This window comes from Stylophora pistillata, chromosome 2 (assembly GCF_964205215.1).
Source record: "Stylophora pistillata chromosome 2, jaStyPist1.2, whole genome shotgun sequence".
Classification (NCBI taxonomy): Eukaryota; Metazoa; Cnidaria; class Anthozoa; order Scleractinia; family Pocilloporidae; genus Stylophora; species Stylophora pistillata.
In genome coordinates this window covers 35,939,878-35,957,377 of record NC_142520.1, presented here as the reverse complement: position 1 = coordinate 35,957,377, position 17,500 = coordinate 35,939,878, and the positions used below count along the sequence as shown (strand labels likewise).

At 39.7% G+C, this 17,500-nt stretch overlaps 1 protein-coding gene across 3 annotated transcripts in view; it reads right to left on the bottom strand.

Annotated features, from left to right (window-relative positions):
• Positions 1–17,500, bottom strand: part of LOC111338545 (uncharacterized) — an 81,590-nt gene that overhangs the window by 32,387 nt on the left and 31,703 nt on the right. For 2 of the 3 annotated variants that reach the window (XM_088749769.1, XM_088749770.1), the window contains exons 3-4: positions 3,516–3,593; positions 3,117–3,418 (exon numbers count right to left, since the gene is read on the bottom strand). In XM_088749769.1, coding sequence (XP_088605895.1) covers positions 3,117–3,418; positions 3,516–3,593 — 380 coding nt within the window. The remainder of the gene's footprint in view (positions 1–3,116; positions 3,419–3,515; positions 3,594–17,500) is intronic. The other variant, XM_088749771.1, reaches the window with a different exon arrangement.

Below are 17,500 nucleotides of genomic sequence, written 5' to 3'. Positions count from 1 at the left end.
AAGAAACATAATTTGGTTTAACCCAACATTTAACAGAAACGTACAGACCAACATTGGCAGAGCGTTCATTAACCTTATTGACAAGTGATTTCCAGTCACCCACAAACTGAGGAAAATTTTCAATAGAAACACCATTAAACTGAGCTACTCATGCACACCAAATATGAAACAGATCATAGACGGGCATAACAAAGCCACAATCAGGTACGCAAAAATGTCCGAAGATAGCCGCCCCCAAAGATTGTGCAACTGCAGGAACGAAAACGAATGCCCTTTAGGAGGGGAATGTTTGCAAAGCGAGGTCGTCTACCAAGCCACAGTCGCTACCAGGGAAGAAACTGAAACTTACGTTGGCCTCACAGCGACAGATTTTAAGACTAGATGGCGCAACCACCAAATGTCGTTCAACCACGAGAGACGGCGAAATGACACAGAGCTGAGCAAGTACCTGTGGAAACTAAAGGAGAAGAGGGAAGACTATTCGATTTCATGGAAAATTATTGCTAGGGCTAGATCATATTCCAATGCCACAAAACGTTGCAATTTATGCCTCACTGAGAAATTTTTTATCTTGTCTTATCCACATGAAGCCTCTTTAAACAAGCGAAGTGAAATAATATCCAATTGTAGACATCGGCGAAAATATATTCTCAGGTATTCTTAACGCTATTATCGGCGCGCGCACGGTTTTCAAGATTTGAATTTTTTAAACAATGTCATGTGATCATGTTGCTGAGTTAGAGTTAACCGTCACGATGCCTCAGTGTGTATGGAGTTTAACTGATGAGTGGATCAACTTTTGTTGGTCTACGAAACAGGCTGTATTAAAATCCATATGTGCGTCACTTGAGTAGTCCATTTGCTACTGTAATCGCTCCTTCATTGTCGAGCACTGTCATGGATCCTACGTTGCCTATTTCGCTTATATATATTTATATATAACTAATGAGATAAAAAATTAAAAAGCACTAACCAAATGAGATTATGTGTATATGACGAAAAAGTATAGTCGTCTTAAGATTTTGAGCACACTTTTTTTGGAACATTGTATCCTTCCTAAACCAAGTTTATAAGAATAAGAATGAGCTAGCACAAGTATGGCCCTTTTACAATTATATTTTCTAAGTGTAAAAAAAGGTCAGTCTCCTCTAATACTTCTCTAAAACTGCTAGCCTGCTAAAATGCTCAGTCCTTTGCCCTGACAGCCCAATCTCGTCAAAAAGTCGGCAACAGAAGCGAGAGAACAATTGATACAAACAGCCAAGCCTATTCTCACATCCTCTCTCCCTCCTCAATCCTGTTAGCTTATCTGAAGATGGCATTTCAGATATGGCGTACATGCTACAAATTCATTATTTAATGATGGTATTATAAGTTGTGGCAAATGGGTGTGTTGAAATTATTACATATATCTGCCACTTTGTTACAGTATTAGTAGAAACATGAAGACAAACAGTGCACTCATTGTATAACCTGAGTTTTGGCATGGGTTTGTCGATTGTAACAAAACCCAAGCCTTTTCATGTAGTTTGTTGACAATATTGAGTCTTAGTAGATTGTCAAATGAATTTTTTTCAGATCAAGTCAAATTTATGTTGTGTTTCATGTAAAAATGTTGCCAAAACTCCACCTTCCAGTAGACTCATTTATTTGCGAACAGAGACCATTTAAGACTTTTCAACCTCTTTCATGAGGGTTGTAAAGGGAGGGTCAAGATCACGTTTCACGGAAAATAAATTGATCCTTTCACAATTCACGGTCAGTGTCAATTACTGTCGAAACTACACGGAAAATCATGGTTTACGGCTGCTAATGAAACCACGATTCACGAGGAAAAAGCAATTTCATGTTTCACGGGAAAAAAATAGGCTATTCAGGAGTCTCGAAAACACCTCTTACCACCCTCTTTCATGTGTCCAATAACGACAGAAACGAAAGTTTACGACTAAAGATAAAACTTGATTGATGTTTTAATTTGAATTAATTTCTGTAATTTGCAGTTGTTTTTTCTACCCATGTAGGTTCTTACAAATATCTCCATATATCCTCTAAAAGTCTCTCTTCATAATGAAGATTGAAATATGATATCCTAGCTCCAACTTGTCTCGATAAGTCAAACTTTCGCAGCGAAAGAAACAGATGATAGTCAAATTTCTTATTTCAGTAGCTAGAGTTGCCAAGATCTTGGACAGCTGGTGGAAAGATAATGGCATTATAGGTAGTTACTGCAGTGGTCACCGAGTTAAGTAACAGAAAATCTTCAGAAGAAGCCTTGTATTTCCAGCTAGAGGACCATGAAACGCGGATAGTCGAAAGTGGAGTTACAAAATATCAGGTTTAACCTCCAGTTGAAAGTGACTTTCTTTTCAATTCATTACGCTTACCAGAGGAGGTAGACATTTTAGAGAAAAATTGGTGAAGCAAGCAGTCATACCTGGCGACACCTAGAGAAGATATGAGAGAAGCCCATACGATTCCAGCGTATTTTTCACTGACTCACTGTTTTCATGTGTATATCATTCGATCCACCAGTGATATCTTAACTCGAAGTCGTTGACCGTCGTTTCTTTTAATTTTGGCTCATTTTCTCAAACCGAAATCATCCTTCACACTCAGTAGAATATAATTTCAATTGATACTGACAACATACACTGCATCTGAAGAAAAATCCCATTCCCTATCCTCGCAAAAATTCCGTTCAAAACATCGGAAACATCGATGAAGTTCTTCAGTTATGCCTTTTTCGTGTAAATTACTAGCGAGTAATACCATGATTTCTGGTGCAAGGTGATGTAAACAAGCACTAGTATATTTTTCAAAGACTGCAAATTGCACTCGTCCTACGGGCTCGTGCAATTTTGTTTTCTTTGAAAAATTACTTGTGTTTATTAATACCGAATTAAAATCGAAATCATCTTATTATCTCTACAAAGAGAAAACATAATATGATAGAATCATACACAGAGCTTTTATGAAATATCTAACTTTAATATTCTTTCTCAAACATGATTTATTATCTAGAAAACTGAATAAAAAAAATAAAAATGTATGCTGCATGATTTAATGTTAAGCGTAGGGTAGCAGACAGCATTACATAAATACTAACGCATCATTACCTCATAGCTCACCACCCTTTTTTCTTCAAGATCAACCTTATTTCCCACAAGTGCTACAAAGGCGCCTGGCTCGGACACTTCTATGAAATCGTCAACCCACTTTTTTGCGTCCTCAAATGAAGCTCTCCACGTTACGTCATACACAACAATAGCAGCATCACTGCCAAGGTAAAACATCGGAGGGAATGAGCGGTACTCCTCTAAACCAGCAGTATCCCATGAGTGGAGTTTCGCGTTCTTTTCTGAATCCAGACTTACTTCTATAGTGTAAAAGACCGCTATAAAGAAGGAAATAACACCAACTAAAACTTGCATAAGATTTTCGGCAGAAGACAGAGCACCGACTCCCAAAAATTTATTTTGAAGGTTTCCATGCTAATTATTAAACGCTTTTCTCACCTCCGATGGTAGGTGCATCATGGAATGATCTGGAGAGATATCTGCAAACCAAACGCGATTTGCCCACGTTTGAACTTCCTGTTTTATAACACATAGAAACAAAAAGAATCTTTAACGCAAACTATAATGACAACTGTACTTACAGTAATTGTTTGCAGGGGATTAAATTAGATATTTTATCTTAACAGCCTTCAGATGTTGAGGTAGCAATCCTGTCAGGTCAGTTCCTTTTCGCCTTTCGAATATTATATATTTAACCAGTAAACCACACTTTCTGTCGGTTTACCGGCTGATAAACCAAGCGGGATGTTGGGAGAACAAGAGAAAAGTTTGTAAACCACAAGGATGCACCGTTCAGATATATTGCTTACTCGAGATACTATTTTCCTTCCTCCAAATTTGTTTCTCTTGCCCCAACTTGAATCAAAGCTTTCATGGGGTGATAGTTAAAATTTAAAAAATAACTTAAAACGAGTAACGGGAGAACGAGGGAACGAGGAACGGGGAACGGAAAACGAGGAATCTTTAAATAACGGAATCTTTAAAATGGGGAATCTTTCCAACGGAGAATTTTCAAAACGTGGAATCGTTAAAAGTGAGGAAACTTAAAAATGTGGAGTCTTTAAACGGGGAATCTTTAAAATGTGGAATCGTTAATATATGGAATCTTTAAAATGGGTTCTAAAGGCGCGAATCTTTAAAATGCAGAATCATCAAAAGCAAGTACTGTAAAATGGGCTTTCAAAGTGGGAATATTTCAAACCGGGAATCTTTAAAAACAGGAATCTTTAAAAGCGTGAATCTTTAAAAGCAGGAATCTTCAAAATCTTTAAAATGGGGACTCTTTAAAGTGGAAATCTTAAAAGGCAGGTATCTTTAAAAGTGGGAATCTTTAAAAGCAGAAATCTTCAAAATAGGGAATCTTCGAAAAAGGGAATCTTCAAAATGGGGAATCCTTGAAAGCGGGAATCTTTGAAACAGGGAAAAAAATCGGGAATCTTTGAAACGTTGATTCTTTAAAAGCAGAAATCCTTAATATGGGGAATCTTTAAAAGCGGAAATTTTTAGAGCTTTCCGCTTTACAAGATTTCCCATTGTAAGACTCCTGCTTTTAAAGCTTTCCCATTTTTAAGCTTTCCCATTTTAAATGTTCCCGCTTTCAAAGATCCTACACTTAAAAGGATCTCCATTGCCCATTGCCCCGTTCCCCGTTCACTATCCTAAAGATAGCCCTGAAAATACTTAAACTTGGTAGAAGACCATCAAATGAAAGCTGACTATACCGCAGAAAATTCCTGCACAATTTCAATCCTGAGGGTTGGGCGTCAAAACCGTTAGGGGATTTTTCGACATTCTTATTGGCTGCTTCGCAATCTATTCAGTGTTAAGTTTGCTGATCAAAGTTTTACCGATACTCATTACGTCGGAGGCCCTTACGGGAGATACATTTTGAAAAACGGAATTGCCCCATACGTTTTTTCAAGTTGGTATCTAGGGGGTCTTCTTCCAAAATTCAAGGCAATCCGTAAAGTGCACATACCCTTGAAATTCGTAAAAACAGGGTAGATTCATTTAAAAATGAAGTAGGATTTTTTTGCCTCCAAAATGAAAGTCGCTAATTCACGCCTTTGTTTCAACACATTTAATTTCAAGTTCTGCATCACTCTGAAAAACTCGAAGTGCCGACCGCCAATAGAAATACAAAACCATCCTGCAGGCTCAAGAAACTCTCAGCAAAAACATGATTTGCAGATAACTATCTCACAGTCACTCGTGACACCCTTAGTTCAATTCCTCTGAATGGCAACTTCGATTTCAACACTATCGGCTTTTTTATAATTTTTAAAGCGGCTTAGGCACGCCGCAGCAAAACTTATTGGTTGCTGATCGAGAGGGAGCAGCGAAGATTGCTCAAACAACGAGCCTTACTCAGTTTCGGTAAGATGTTTTCGACATTCCGCGTCGAATTTCTTCACATTTTGAACTTACAGCCAGCCTTCTTTCTTACTTCCACCATGGACTCTACTCCTTTTTATCTTTACCCATTCACATTTTAGTTCGAAACAGAGAGAGATAGCAAAGATCTCCACAGGCAACCGAAATCAGGAACTGAATGTATACGCAATTGAAATTCGAGGATCAGGATGTTTTCCCGCAATAAACCCTTCGGGAGTCACAATGATGTCATGGTATAATTGGCTATTCACACTTTGACGGGCTAGAGAATTCAGTTCACTTATCACCAACTTGAAATCATCAGCTAATTGTTTTTGCAAATTTATTTTCTCACTCGACGGCCTCTTCCCTTTTTGAAACTTCCTGTCCCAATCCAAGTTTAGGGTTGGTATTTAAGAGAAATGGTGCTGTCTGACCCCATTTTTGGCATCTCATCATATGGAATCATATCAAGCGCCTTCACCATTTTCCTGTCACAAACATTTTTAATGTTTCCCATGTCATGAGAAATTCAAATAGGCTCAGTTTATTGAACATCTTTTGGCTAATCATGTTCTCTTTGGCGATCAAGTTGTTGTGGTTCTTTATAACAGGTGGATACAAAATCATATTACTGCAATTCATTCGGAGCTTCTGTGGTACATCATAATAACTCGGACTCAAATATATTGGAGAAATATTATGATTCCTGCCATCTGTGAAGTGCTTGGCTGTCTCATTGTGTGTCTTTTCAGCTGCATTGACTAAATCATCAAATATCACTACTTTTCTCATTTCATTGTCATATTCAGGGGTGTCCATGATTTTCCTCAGACAATGTCTTTATGATATCATAGCCAACCTTCTGAAATATTTTGTCCATTATTTTCTGAAGGTCTACCATCTTCTACGGTTAATTGTTGATTTGGTATAGAAAAATAGAACTTGTCATGATATAGCAACGGTTTTCTTAACATAATTTTCATCACAACATTTGTCTTTCCACAACCATTCTGACCACATAGGAGCATCCGATACTCTTCACTCAGAAATTCGTTCAAGGCTCGTTTGTTATCCTTCTTGTTCTTTTCATAGTTTGGAATCTTCATTATGTCATATTAATAGATTAAAAAATATATGTTTCATATAAATATCTGATTGAATTAGTGTCATTTCAACGGTCAATTATGTATATATTTATATGTGAATATAGATAAACTCAGAAGAAGTGCAACTCGCCGTTCAGAGAGATCCAAAATAAAGAAAAATATTGCATACATTTCCAACTATCGCAACCTGATGTCTGACATTGAATATGGCCGCAAAGAGGTCTTCAAAACGATAAGAGACAGTCAGAAGCAATTGCAAGACTATTGAGAACAAAAAGAACAAAACTATTGAGAAATTATAGGATAATCAAGTGGTTTTAAAAAGAGGTTTAGAGGATGTTGTTGAGGCAAATAGTGACATAATGACATTACAACATGAACTGCCACAAATCACAGATGAACCATAAGAATTGAATGTGTTATCTATAGACAATGCTTTTGATAGAGTGGTAATAGCAAAATAAGAGATAGCGCCACCATAGTAATTACACAAAATGAGCTATGACCTACTGATGAATGAAATAAAGAAAAACATCTCTGCTAGAAAGGTTTCAAAACAAAAACAGAAAGAGATGGAAAAAATGGGTTGTGACAAAATATCGAGAAGCCATTGATGATATTATCAGATCGAGGAAATATAAATCGACAAAGACTAGTGAAGGTGTGAGGAAATACAAACAAAAGCGCAGAAATGCTTATAAAATAGATGGTGATCAATATGGTGGTTCATATAGCGATGTGCTCAGATTGATGAATCAGATGGTTATTTAAGCCCATAAAGACCATAAAGGAGGTCAGATAGTGTATGAAGACAAAGGGGACAAAAGTCTGATCAATGTGTTGACCAAACGACATAATTCAAAGAAAAGATATGTCAAAAGACTATCGAGATATTCAATAACCTCAACACGCTTGACAATATGCCAAATACAGATCAACAGGTAAAGAACAGTCCACAAATGCCAGAGTCTTCTACTCAAGACCAGGGCCGGGTTGTTCACAGGTGGGTTAAGATAACACAGGGTTAGTGTGAAATTTAATTTTAGATCTGAAAGCTTTAAAGAAAATTCAGTTTAATGCCATTTTTCTACAATTTGGTTATATTGAATGCTCAAAAAAGAATTGGGAAAATTATCCCAAAACAGCTATTGAACGGAGAAATATAAAAACCTTGATTAAAATTTAACTCTGGGTTAGCATTAATCGGCCTTCGAACAACTAAGCACTGAAGATCTGATGAAATGTCTGACATAGTTGACTGGCACACGACGCGCGGGTAATAGCAACACGCAATTGCAGAATAAAGTCTGGCAGATATTAGACCATCATGTCAAACTTCAAGTAATAACAAAGGAATAATATGATGCGAATATGATACGACTCCTGCCATAAAATAATCTAATATAATAATATAATTATGGAAATAAAAATACTTTTTATTCCTATGATAGGATAAACAATTCGAAAAGTCATGATTTTACTATTAATTTTGAGCCACCTTTTGAAATGAAGGAAAACAAGATACAGTGTTGCATTTGATTCTATCAGTATGAGATATAGTTGGTACAATATATCACCAGCTTTCAACAACAACACTTTCAAATAGGAAAATGATAACGGCACAACATGATACTCAATAACATTGCCAAGCGGTAATTCCTCATACACTGATATTAATGGTCACATCCAACAGATGCTCAAAGCTAAAGGTTATTCAAAAACAGGAAACACTATTCAGCTTGTTGCCTCATTGTTCAAAGTGTTGATATCACTCGAAAATAATTTTCTAGTTGAAGTGAGAGGTGGTGAATTTAGACTTGAATTTGCTGCACTGCTCGGTTTTAATAATAAAAAAAATAATCACAGTTACATCTTATACTGACAATCTTCCAAACATAACACGATCGGTTGACACTTTATTGGTAAAAACAAACATTGTATCTGATAATTTGGATATATCAAAAAAGTTGAAATGGTAAATTGGCCACCGTAACGATTACAAAAGCTGACGTTTCGAGCGTTAGCCCTTCGTGGGAGCGAAGGGCTAACGCTCGAAACGTCAGCTTTTGTAATCGTTACCGTGGCCAATTTACCATTTCGACTTTGTTGATATATCCAAATTATTTCGTTACTCCCACCGACGCAGCCCCAAACAGTTTCTTTCGAAATTATCAGCCTTTATTCAATTGTATCTGATAGCCTTGTGTCAGGTATGGGTTCTGATGTACTTTATCGGTTTGGCGTTGATACTCTACCACTCAGTTATCCATTTGGTATTGAGCCAAAAAGATTATTGTTTAATAAGATCAACATAAACACAATCAGAAATTCGCGTATCTATTTGACTGATGCATTTAACAGACCTGTTGATTTGAACAACATTGAGATGTGTTTAACGTTGGTTTTGCTTAATGATGGAGCAGAATAATGTACTGTTATAACATATGCGACATGGTGTAAGAGTTAGAGAAACAGGTTTGAGTACCTCTTATGATGTGCAAACAGGCGAATGATTATTGGATGTTGCTTCCAAAGTTGCAGCAAAGGTAGCATCGAAAGTTACTGGAAAAGTAACTCAACTTGAAGATATAGCAATAACGGTTGCGACAAAAGCTGCAGAAAAAGGTGCTGAATAGATTGGTGAAAAACAGGTCAGATTGTCAGTGAGATTTAAGATATGTTTAGCGAGAAGAAATAAGCAGCAGTAGCAGAAGGTAGAGGAATGGACATCATCAAAATGTTACGCACTCAAAATACACCTGTTTGAAGAGGATATGCGAAAAACACCCTATCAGCCTGGTTAAACAGACTTACACACACACACATATATATATATTTAAAAATTATTCCACGAGCGCGCGTTGGATATGAGATGATAGATAGCTAACGAGGCGCGTAGCGCCGAGTTGGCTATAATCATCTCATATCCAACAAGCGCGAGTGGAATAATTGTTTTATTAAAAACGCCCCCAAGAAATAATTATTTTGTAAGAAGAAACTGGATTTTTTAGCTCCCTTTTGATCTTAAGCTGACGCGTACGCTTACCATATTTGTAGATTATGGTATATTGGCTGATATACCATAATGGCTAAGCCAATAAAAAGTCTTGAATTGCATTATCCAATGATCCAGTTTTTAATAAATATATATATATATATGTAAAGTTTAAAAAATTGCGAGGATGGACAGCTTCTGACGTCAAAAATATAAAAAAAAATTTTTATTTAATAAAAAACGTTTCGGTCCGAGACCTTCTTCAGTTATTTACAACTTTTGAAATAAAAAAAGAGAGCATTAAATAAGATCGAAGTGCTAATGATTACATAATTATATGATTACATAATGAACTGGTGCTAATAAGAAGATAACAAAAAACCTAATTGCGAAGAAAGCAATGGACAAAATACAAGAAACAAACGCTAAAAACTAAGAGATAAGATATGTCGCTTAAATAGCCACATATATATATTTAGTACAAATTCAGAGCTGAACAAAGAGTTTCCAGTAATCTGATTGGTGGAGCGGTTCCTTATATGACGCTATATAAACCACTCCACGCGGTTTATATAAAATGTTAAAATAAAATGTCAATAAATGTTACTAAAATGTTATGATTTTAGAAATTTCTCTGTTGTTCAGCTCTGAAGTTATACCAAAACAATTATTCGCCTCAGGTTCGGTGAATATTGTCGAATAATCCCCTCAACTTCGTCTCGGGGACTATTCGACGATATTCACCTCGCCTTCGGCGAATAATTGTTAAATATAAAGTGTAGCACTTTATATGTATATATATAGTGTAGTTCTCGTCGTACTTGAGTGGCCGAAGCCAGAGATGTAGTGTCGGTGGCAAAGTATCATCTGCCCGTACCCTCAGTTGCGGCGTGCCGCAAGGTAGCATATTTGGTCCTTTGCTATTTTTAATATACATTAATGATCTTCCCAACTCCCTGCGGGGCGCCACACCAAGAATGTTTTCCGATGACGCCAGTCTTACGATATCTGCTAAGATATTAACAGAGCTTGAGCTAGCTCTCACCCCTGAATTAAATAACCTTAGCTGTTGGCTGAAAGCTAACAAGCTCAGTCTAAATGTTGCTAAAACAGAGTTAATGATTATTGGATCAAGACAAAGACTATCTGCCCAATGTGACGACTTAGAAATCAGAATTGATGACCAAATTATCAAGAGAGTCGACAAGACCAAATCTTTGGGTCTTACTATAGATGCCCAACTCTCTAGGGGCAGCCACGTTGAAGAGATTTGCAAGGAAGTCTCTTCAGCTATAGGCGCCCTAAAACGTGTACGGCACTTTATATCCAAAAAAACTGCGATTCAAATTTATAACGCTTTGATTATGCCTCATTTTGATTACTGCAGCCCCCGTCTGGGACTGTTTAAGTGGCTACTTAAGCGATAAGCTCCAAAAATTACAGAATCGAGCAGCCAGAATTATTACTAAATTACCCTTTGATACGAGCTTAAACCACCTTCTCTCCACCCTCGATTGGGAGAGGCTATCTCTTCCACGAGAGAAACAAAAAGCCCTAATGATGTATAAAATTATGAACAACCTTGCTCCCGAATATCTACAAAGTGTTTTCTCTCAGCGTCACTCTGTGTACGACATAAGAAACTCTGAGGGAAGGCTGGCCCTGTCCAAACCAAACACCAATTATTTGAAACGAAGCTTCTCTTACAGTGGGGCCATATTATGGAATAAATTTCCCATAAACTTAAAAAATGCTTCATCCATTAACCACTTTAGGCGAAATCTTAACGTAGTCGATATATAGGATTCCCACATGGCAATTATGTAAAGCAGTTAATTAATCTTAGTTTTTATCATGTAACTGACGATTTTCCGTGTTTAAATAAAGATTTACATACATACATACATAAATACATACATACATACGTAGATATTTGTAAAACAGTGCTCAATACGTTAATGTAGAGCGAAGCATATGTTTGTGGAGGAAAGAAACAAATAAACTACGCTTTCATCCCAACAAGCCTGTTTCGTGGTTGCCCACTCATCAGGGGATTTAATAAGAATATAGATGGTTTGCACGTGACGTCATGAAACTTCCGGTCGCCATATTGGTGGACCACTTTTCGCGTGTAATTTCAAAATGGCGGCTGCCCTCGATAGAGCGATGTGCAGTTAAGCGAGAATAAATATTCCAGGATAACCTCACCTGTGACACCCTTATCCGATTATGCAAACAGGTTAGAGAATAAGGTCAAACAACGTTATCTTGAGAAAACATCAGTGATCGGAATCGACCCAATCTTAATGGAGGGCAAGAACCTCGAGCCGAATCGTGTACTTCCGGTGGAATTGACGAACCTGCTGTTTTACCTGGTGCTGGAGACTAGCTTTAACACTAAACAACAATTTAAAGCCTTTCGAAACCTTCATGCACAGAATCAAATGGTATCGGGTTCATTTCAAGTGTAAAGGGGCACGTCATTAACAATAAATTTATTGTTTTAGCGAACGAATTCGCAAAGAATGAATGAAGCCTTGATTTTTGTCTGGATCATTACCGAAAAGTCGGGAAAAATTTTATCTGCCTACTGCTGTGGGTGTAAAGCCGGTCTCGGAGAGTCATGCTCGCATGTTGCCTGTGTTTTGTTCTACCTTGTTTCAAGCCGACAGCTTTGTACTAAAGAGTCGCGAGATCCCTACAATGCACGATTTGTCCGATCCTGGATATCAGGATGTTGAGTATCCTGAACTGCTAAAGGTCTGTTTTGAGAAGCTAATTGCAAAGTCTGAAGATCACATGACACATATTGAGGAAGACACCAGAAACCAGTCTCAAGGAAGAAATTTTTTCAAGCACAGAGCTGGAAGGATTGGTGCCCCACAAAGTAAGCGGGTAGCTCACACAGATTCCTCATTGCCTTTTCAGTCTTTAATTCAAACAATTTGCTACCCTGAGCTTAATGAATTATTTTCAAAGGCGATTAAGCATGGGTGTGAACACGAGGGACTTGCGATCAATGCTTATGAACAGCTTATGAAGCAAAAACATTCTAATTTCAAAATTTTTAAATATGGTACATTTGCCAACAAAGAGTGCCCTTGGATTCATGTAACTCCAGACTTTCTCTGTTCTTGTGACTGTTGTGGGGAAGGATGTGGCGAAGTCAAGTGTCCTCTTTGCACAGAAAATGGTGACTTTGACAACTATGTCTGTAAAAGTTCATCTTGTTCGAAAAAGGACGACGCTGGCAAGTTTTGGCTCAAGAAAGACCATGAATATTATTACCAGACACAACAAGAACTGTTTACGGTACAAAGAAAGTACAATGACTTTACTGTGTCTGCATTTAATTCCTCTGGCACGGTTACATTTTTCCACCGGCGAATTATGCCTGACGAGCAACACTGGAACTTTTTTCTTCCCAAGCTCACCAAGTTTTGGAGAACTTGTATTCTTCTTGAGGTGCTAGGCAAGTGGTACTCTAGGAAGCATTTTATGCCCCCCAGGCCTATGTATGGGCATGACTCCTCCCAAGCAAGTTTTGATATTCCAAGGATGCGACCTCACTTAGCCAATTGTTTGAGTGCCCGTGCAGCTCTTCCCAACAGTTTCAATTTAATTTAGAAAATTTAATTGTTGCCCTTAAACATTATCTAATAGTATATACGTATCATACACAAACAAGTGCGTTGAAAAATCAGTCAAATGGGACAATTCCAGGGCAAAGGTTAACCAGAGCCGTACATACATTAATAATCCTGTCAATCATAGGAGTTGATGTTTCTTGGGAACCACTGGGTTTGCTAATTAAGAAATCAATTGGTAGAATTCCACTCAAAATAGTGTACTTCCTTCAAAGTAAACCAATTACTCGCTCAACATGTATGCGAACATTAGCAATTTCCCCGGTTCTTTCGAAATCTACTGGATCTAGCTGGTCTTTACCCTATGTAAAGGCTGGAATTACAACCTCTGCATTCTTAAAGATAAGGGATTTTCGGATGGTATATCCGCGATCTGCAAAGACGAGATCTCCAGGTAGTAGCTTCTCCAATATTCCACATTGCTTAGTCAAACACTTGTCTGAGGTTCTCCCTCCCCGTGCTTTCGAAACAAAGGAAAATGCACCCTGAGGAGTTATGCCTATTAAAACCTTTACAGTGTTATGATGTTTGTAGGATGACCAGGTTTGCGCACATGCAAGTAGATTAGATGGTCGGTCAATAAAGATTTCAAAACAGTTGATAATTACCGTTGTTTTTTTACCGTGGCATGGTTTTTATTGTGGCATGGTTTTCCACAAGTCCTCTCGGTCTGGCCATTAATCAATGGGCGCAGTCTTATATCCATAACGATCATCCAGGCCTAAAACGATCTCGACACAGTTGACACAGAGATGCTAAATCTGTACGCCAGATCTTCAAATGGCATATTTAGTTTCAGCTTCATCAAGGTCATAATAAACTCTTGAAAAGGAGACTAAAGTTGGGACTTGCGAGTAACAAAGGGAAGAATATGATGAGAAACAATGTTTAGGGTATCGAATGAAGGTAATCCAGTGTAAAATTTTACTTTCTTGTCGTCATATTTTCGAAATTCATCCTCACTAAAAGGCAGCTGCGTGCGCGGTGGGTCTGAAGAAACTAGATAGTCAAACTCTTCTGCTTGAGTGCTGGAATCCACACACTTCGGAGGTTCTTCGACAGAAAAGATATCAGAAAGTTGCTGACCCTCTTCATTCAACCCCATTTTCTTCGCTGCGGCTTCCTCTGCCAGTACCCGTTCTCTCTCGAGTTACTCCTTCCGTTTCCTTTCTTTCTCTTTAGCCCTCCGGTCCCTTTCGGACGCTTGCTCGAAATTATTTTGCTGTGAGTTCTTGTTCTGACCCAGCTCTAAGGTCGGAACTCAGTCTACGTTGTATTTGTCCAAACTAGCCGCTGCTTTTCCTGAGACAAAATGACGGCCACATACTCGATCGTTCTTAAGAATATTTTCTGTTACATCTGCTCGACTTATGGTAGAAATCCAACGTGAACGCCTTTCGCGAGACAAGTTCTCCGCCTCTTCTCCTTGATTTGTTACAATGGATGGTGTAATGGAGGGTAAGTGGCTTAGAATACAGGCGAGTGCTCTACTCGAACGTTTCTTTAATTCATGCTTTCACTACTATCTATGTACACTCTCTTGCCTAGCTCGCCTCGTGCGTTAACATCCGGGCACTAGCGTATGACCGTATTAGGTAACGACACTACATCTCTCCCCTCTTTGAAACAAAAACCCGCCTAGCATGATATGCGACTTAAAAGGAAACAAAACAAATTGAAACGACTTTCTAGCGGTTTCAAAGTCCTTAAGGCCTAACAGGATTTTAAAAGTGTTTAATGTTTCTAAGGCTCAAAGGAGTCCAAACACAACTCCAAACAAAGTCTTCAACAGTTCACGTGCTGTCCGCTTTTCAGCCACAAACATAGTCGTCCAATTTGACTGGGCGCGTTCGCACACGCAACGGATAGCGTCTCGACGGTAGGACATCAGATTGCATCGGTGCATCTGCGGCTTCAGGTGTAACAGGTGTACCGTCAACGGGATCCTTGCCGGTCTCTGCAGTAGCGTTTTCTTCTGCTGCCACAGGGACATTCTTGAAGAACGAAGAGTTCCTTGTCACCTGAACGCCATTGTCATCTTGTGCAGTCACCATGGATCCTTTCTTCGCTACGACGATGTGCGGCCTGGGGTCATACGGCGTGTCACTTTTCTTCTTAGAGTCGTCTCTCTTGACAAGCACCGTGTCGCCTTCTTTGACGGTTGACGGCTTTACATAACGCTTGTTGTCTGCGTGCTTCTTAATCTTAGCCTTCGCTGACCGATCACGTTCTCGCATCTCCAGGTCTGAGTGGGGTGTTGTCAACTCGGGAAGTTTCGTCTTCATCGGTCTTCCAAATAGTGCCGTTGCTGGAGCCACTCTCGTTGTACTGTGTGGTGTGGCGCGGTAGTTTCTTAGTAGCCTGTTCAGCTCCTGTTTGGGGTTCTTACATTCTAACTTCGCTGTCTTGATGACTTTCTTTACGGTGCGCACAAATCGTTCGACTTCTCCATTTGCTCTGGCCCATTTTGGAGTGACTTTTCGATGCTTGAAGCCAAGGTCGTCTGCAAATGACGCGAATTCCTTGCTGTTGAACGGGGGACCGTTGTCGGACTTGACTACGTCTGGAACTCCAAATTCCGAGAACACTTTGTCTAGCTTAGGTATTACCACTGCTGCTGAGGTCGATTTTACTATCTCTACCACTGGGTATCTGGAGTAGTCGTCCGTAACCATGAGTAGGTACTCTTGATTCGGCAGGTTAGCAAAGTCCACACTGAGTTCTTTCCATGGAGCTGCTGGGAGTGGTGACATCTGTAGGGGTTCTCTCTTGCATTCAGGAGTAGTGATCAGACATGCGCTGCATGACTTAACCTTGCTTTCCACCAGTTTGTCGATGTTCGGGAACCAGACTTTCTCGCGCAATAGAGATTTGGTTTTTACGAGCCCTTGATGGCCTTCATGCGCTAGGTTAACCACGTGCTCCTGTAAACTCTTTGGGATAACTATGCGGGTTCCACGTAGGATGAGGTTGCCTGACGCACTCACCGCTAGCTCGTCCTTCACTCTTTCTAGGAATCGAAACTCGGTGGGGTTGACACCAGGGCGTTTGATCACAAGGTGCCAGTTGCCTTTCGCGATAGCCTCGGCTATGCCTTGGAGGGTGGCATCGGCTTGAGTAGCTGCTTCGATGTCTTGTGTCTTCAGAGCTTTGGGAGTCGAAGTAGTCGCTAGGTAATTGATGTACTCCTCCGCTATTTTCTGCTGATGGGTCGTTTGGGCTGCATTCTTTGCTGGGTGCCGTGACAAGTAGTCTGCCGGGTTTGTTTCACCTCTACTATACTTGACTGTGATCTGATATGGCTGAAGTCTTAGTGCCCATCTTTCAATTCGTGCGGGAGGCTTAGAACTTGGATTGCCATAGATGGTCACTAGGGGTTTATGGTCTGTGTAGACTGTAATAGGCTTCCCATAGACATACAAGTGTAAGTGTTCGCAAGCCCAAACCACGGCGAGGGCCTCCCGTTCTGTTTGGCTGTACCGCTGTTCGGTTGCTGTAAGGGAACGACTTGCATAGGTGACCACATGTCTTTCTTTGGTCTTCTGGTCGACTTGTGAGAGAATGGCAGCTAAGCCCACTGGACTGGCATCAACCGAAATTTCTGTTTCCTTTTCCGGATCGAAATAGGCAGTGACGGGTGCGCTGGATAGTGCTTCTCTCAGCTGGTTAACTGCCCGGTCGTGCTCTGTTGTCCAACACCACGGTTGGTCCTTGTGGGTCAGCTTGCGTAGGGGCTCAGTTTTAGTGGCGTAATCTGGGATAAATCTTGAACAGTAGTTTGTCATCCCCAGCAGGCTGCGAACCTCTGATGCTGTGGATGGTGTCGAAAGATTGACCACTTCTTCAACTTTCTTCGGGTCTGGTGCTATGCCATCTTTAGAGAACACGTACCCAAAGAATTCCAACTTGTCCTTGCTGTACTCACACTTTCCCTTGTTGAGGGTCAGGCCTTTCTCTCTTAAACGCTGGAACACAGCCCTTAGGTTCTGATCATGTTCTTCGTGTGACTTGCCAAAGACCAGGATGTCGTCACTGATGTTTTTCGCACCATCAATGCCTTCCAGAGTCTCTCGGATCACATTTTGGAAGATTTCAGCTGCACTTGATATTCCAAAGTTGAGACGCTTGTAGCGCATTAAGCCCATGTGGGTACCAAAGGTGGTGATGTATCGGGACTCGGGTGCCAATTCGAGCTGGTTGTAACCCTGGTTAAGATCTAGTTTGGTAAAGACCTTAGCTCCGTTCAAGTCTCCAATCATCTCTTTGATAGTGGGTGTGACGTGACGCTCGCGTCTTATC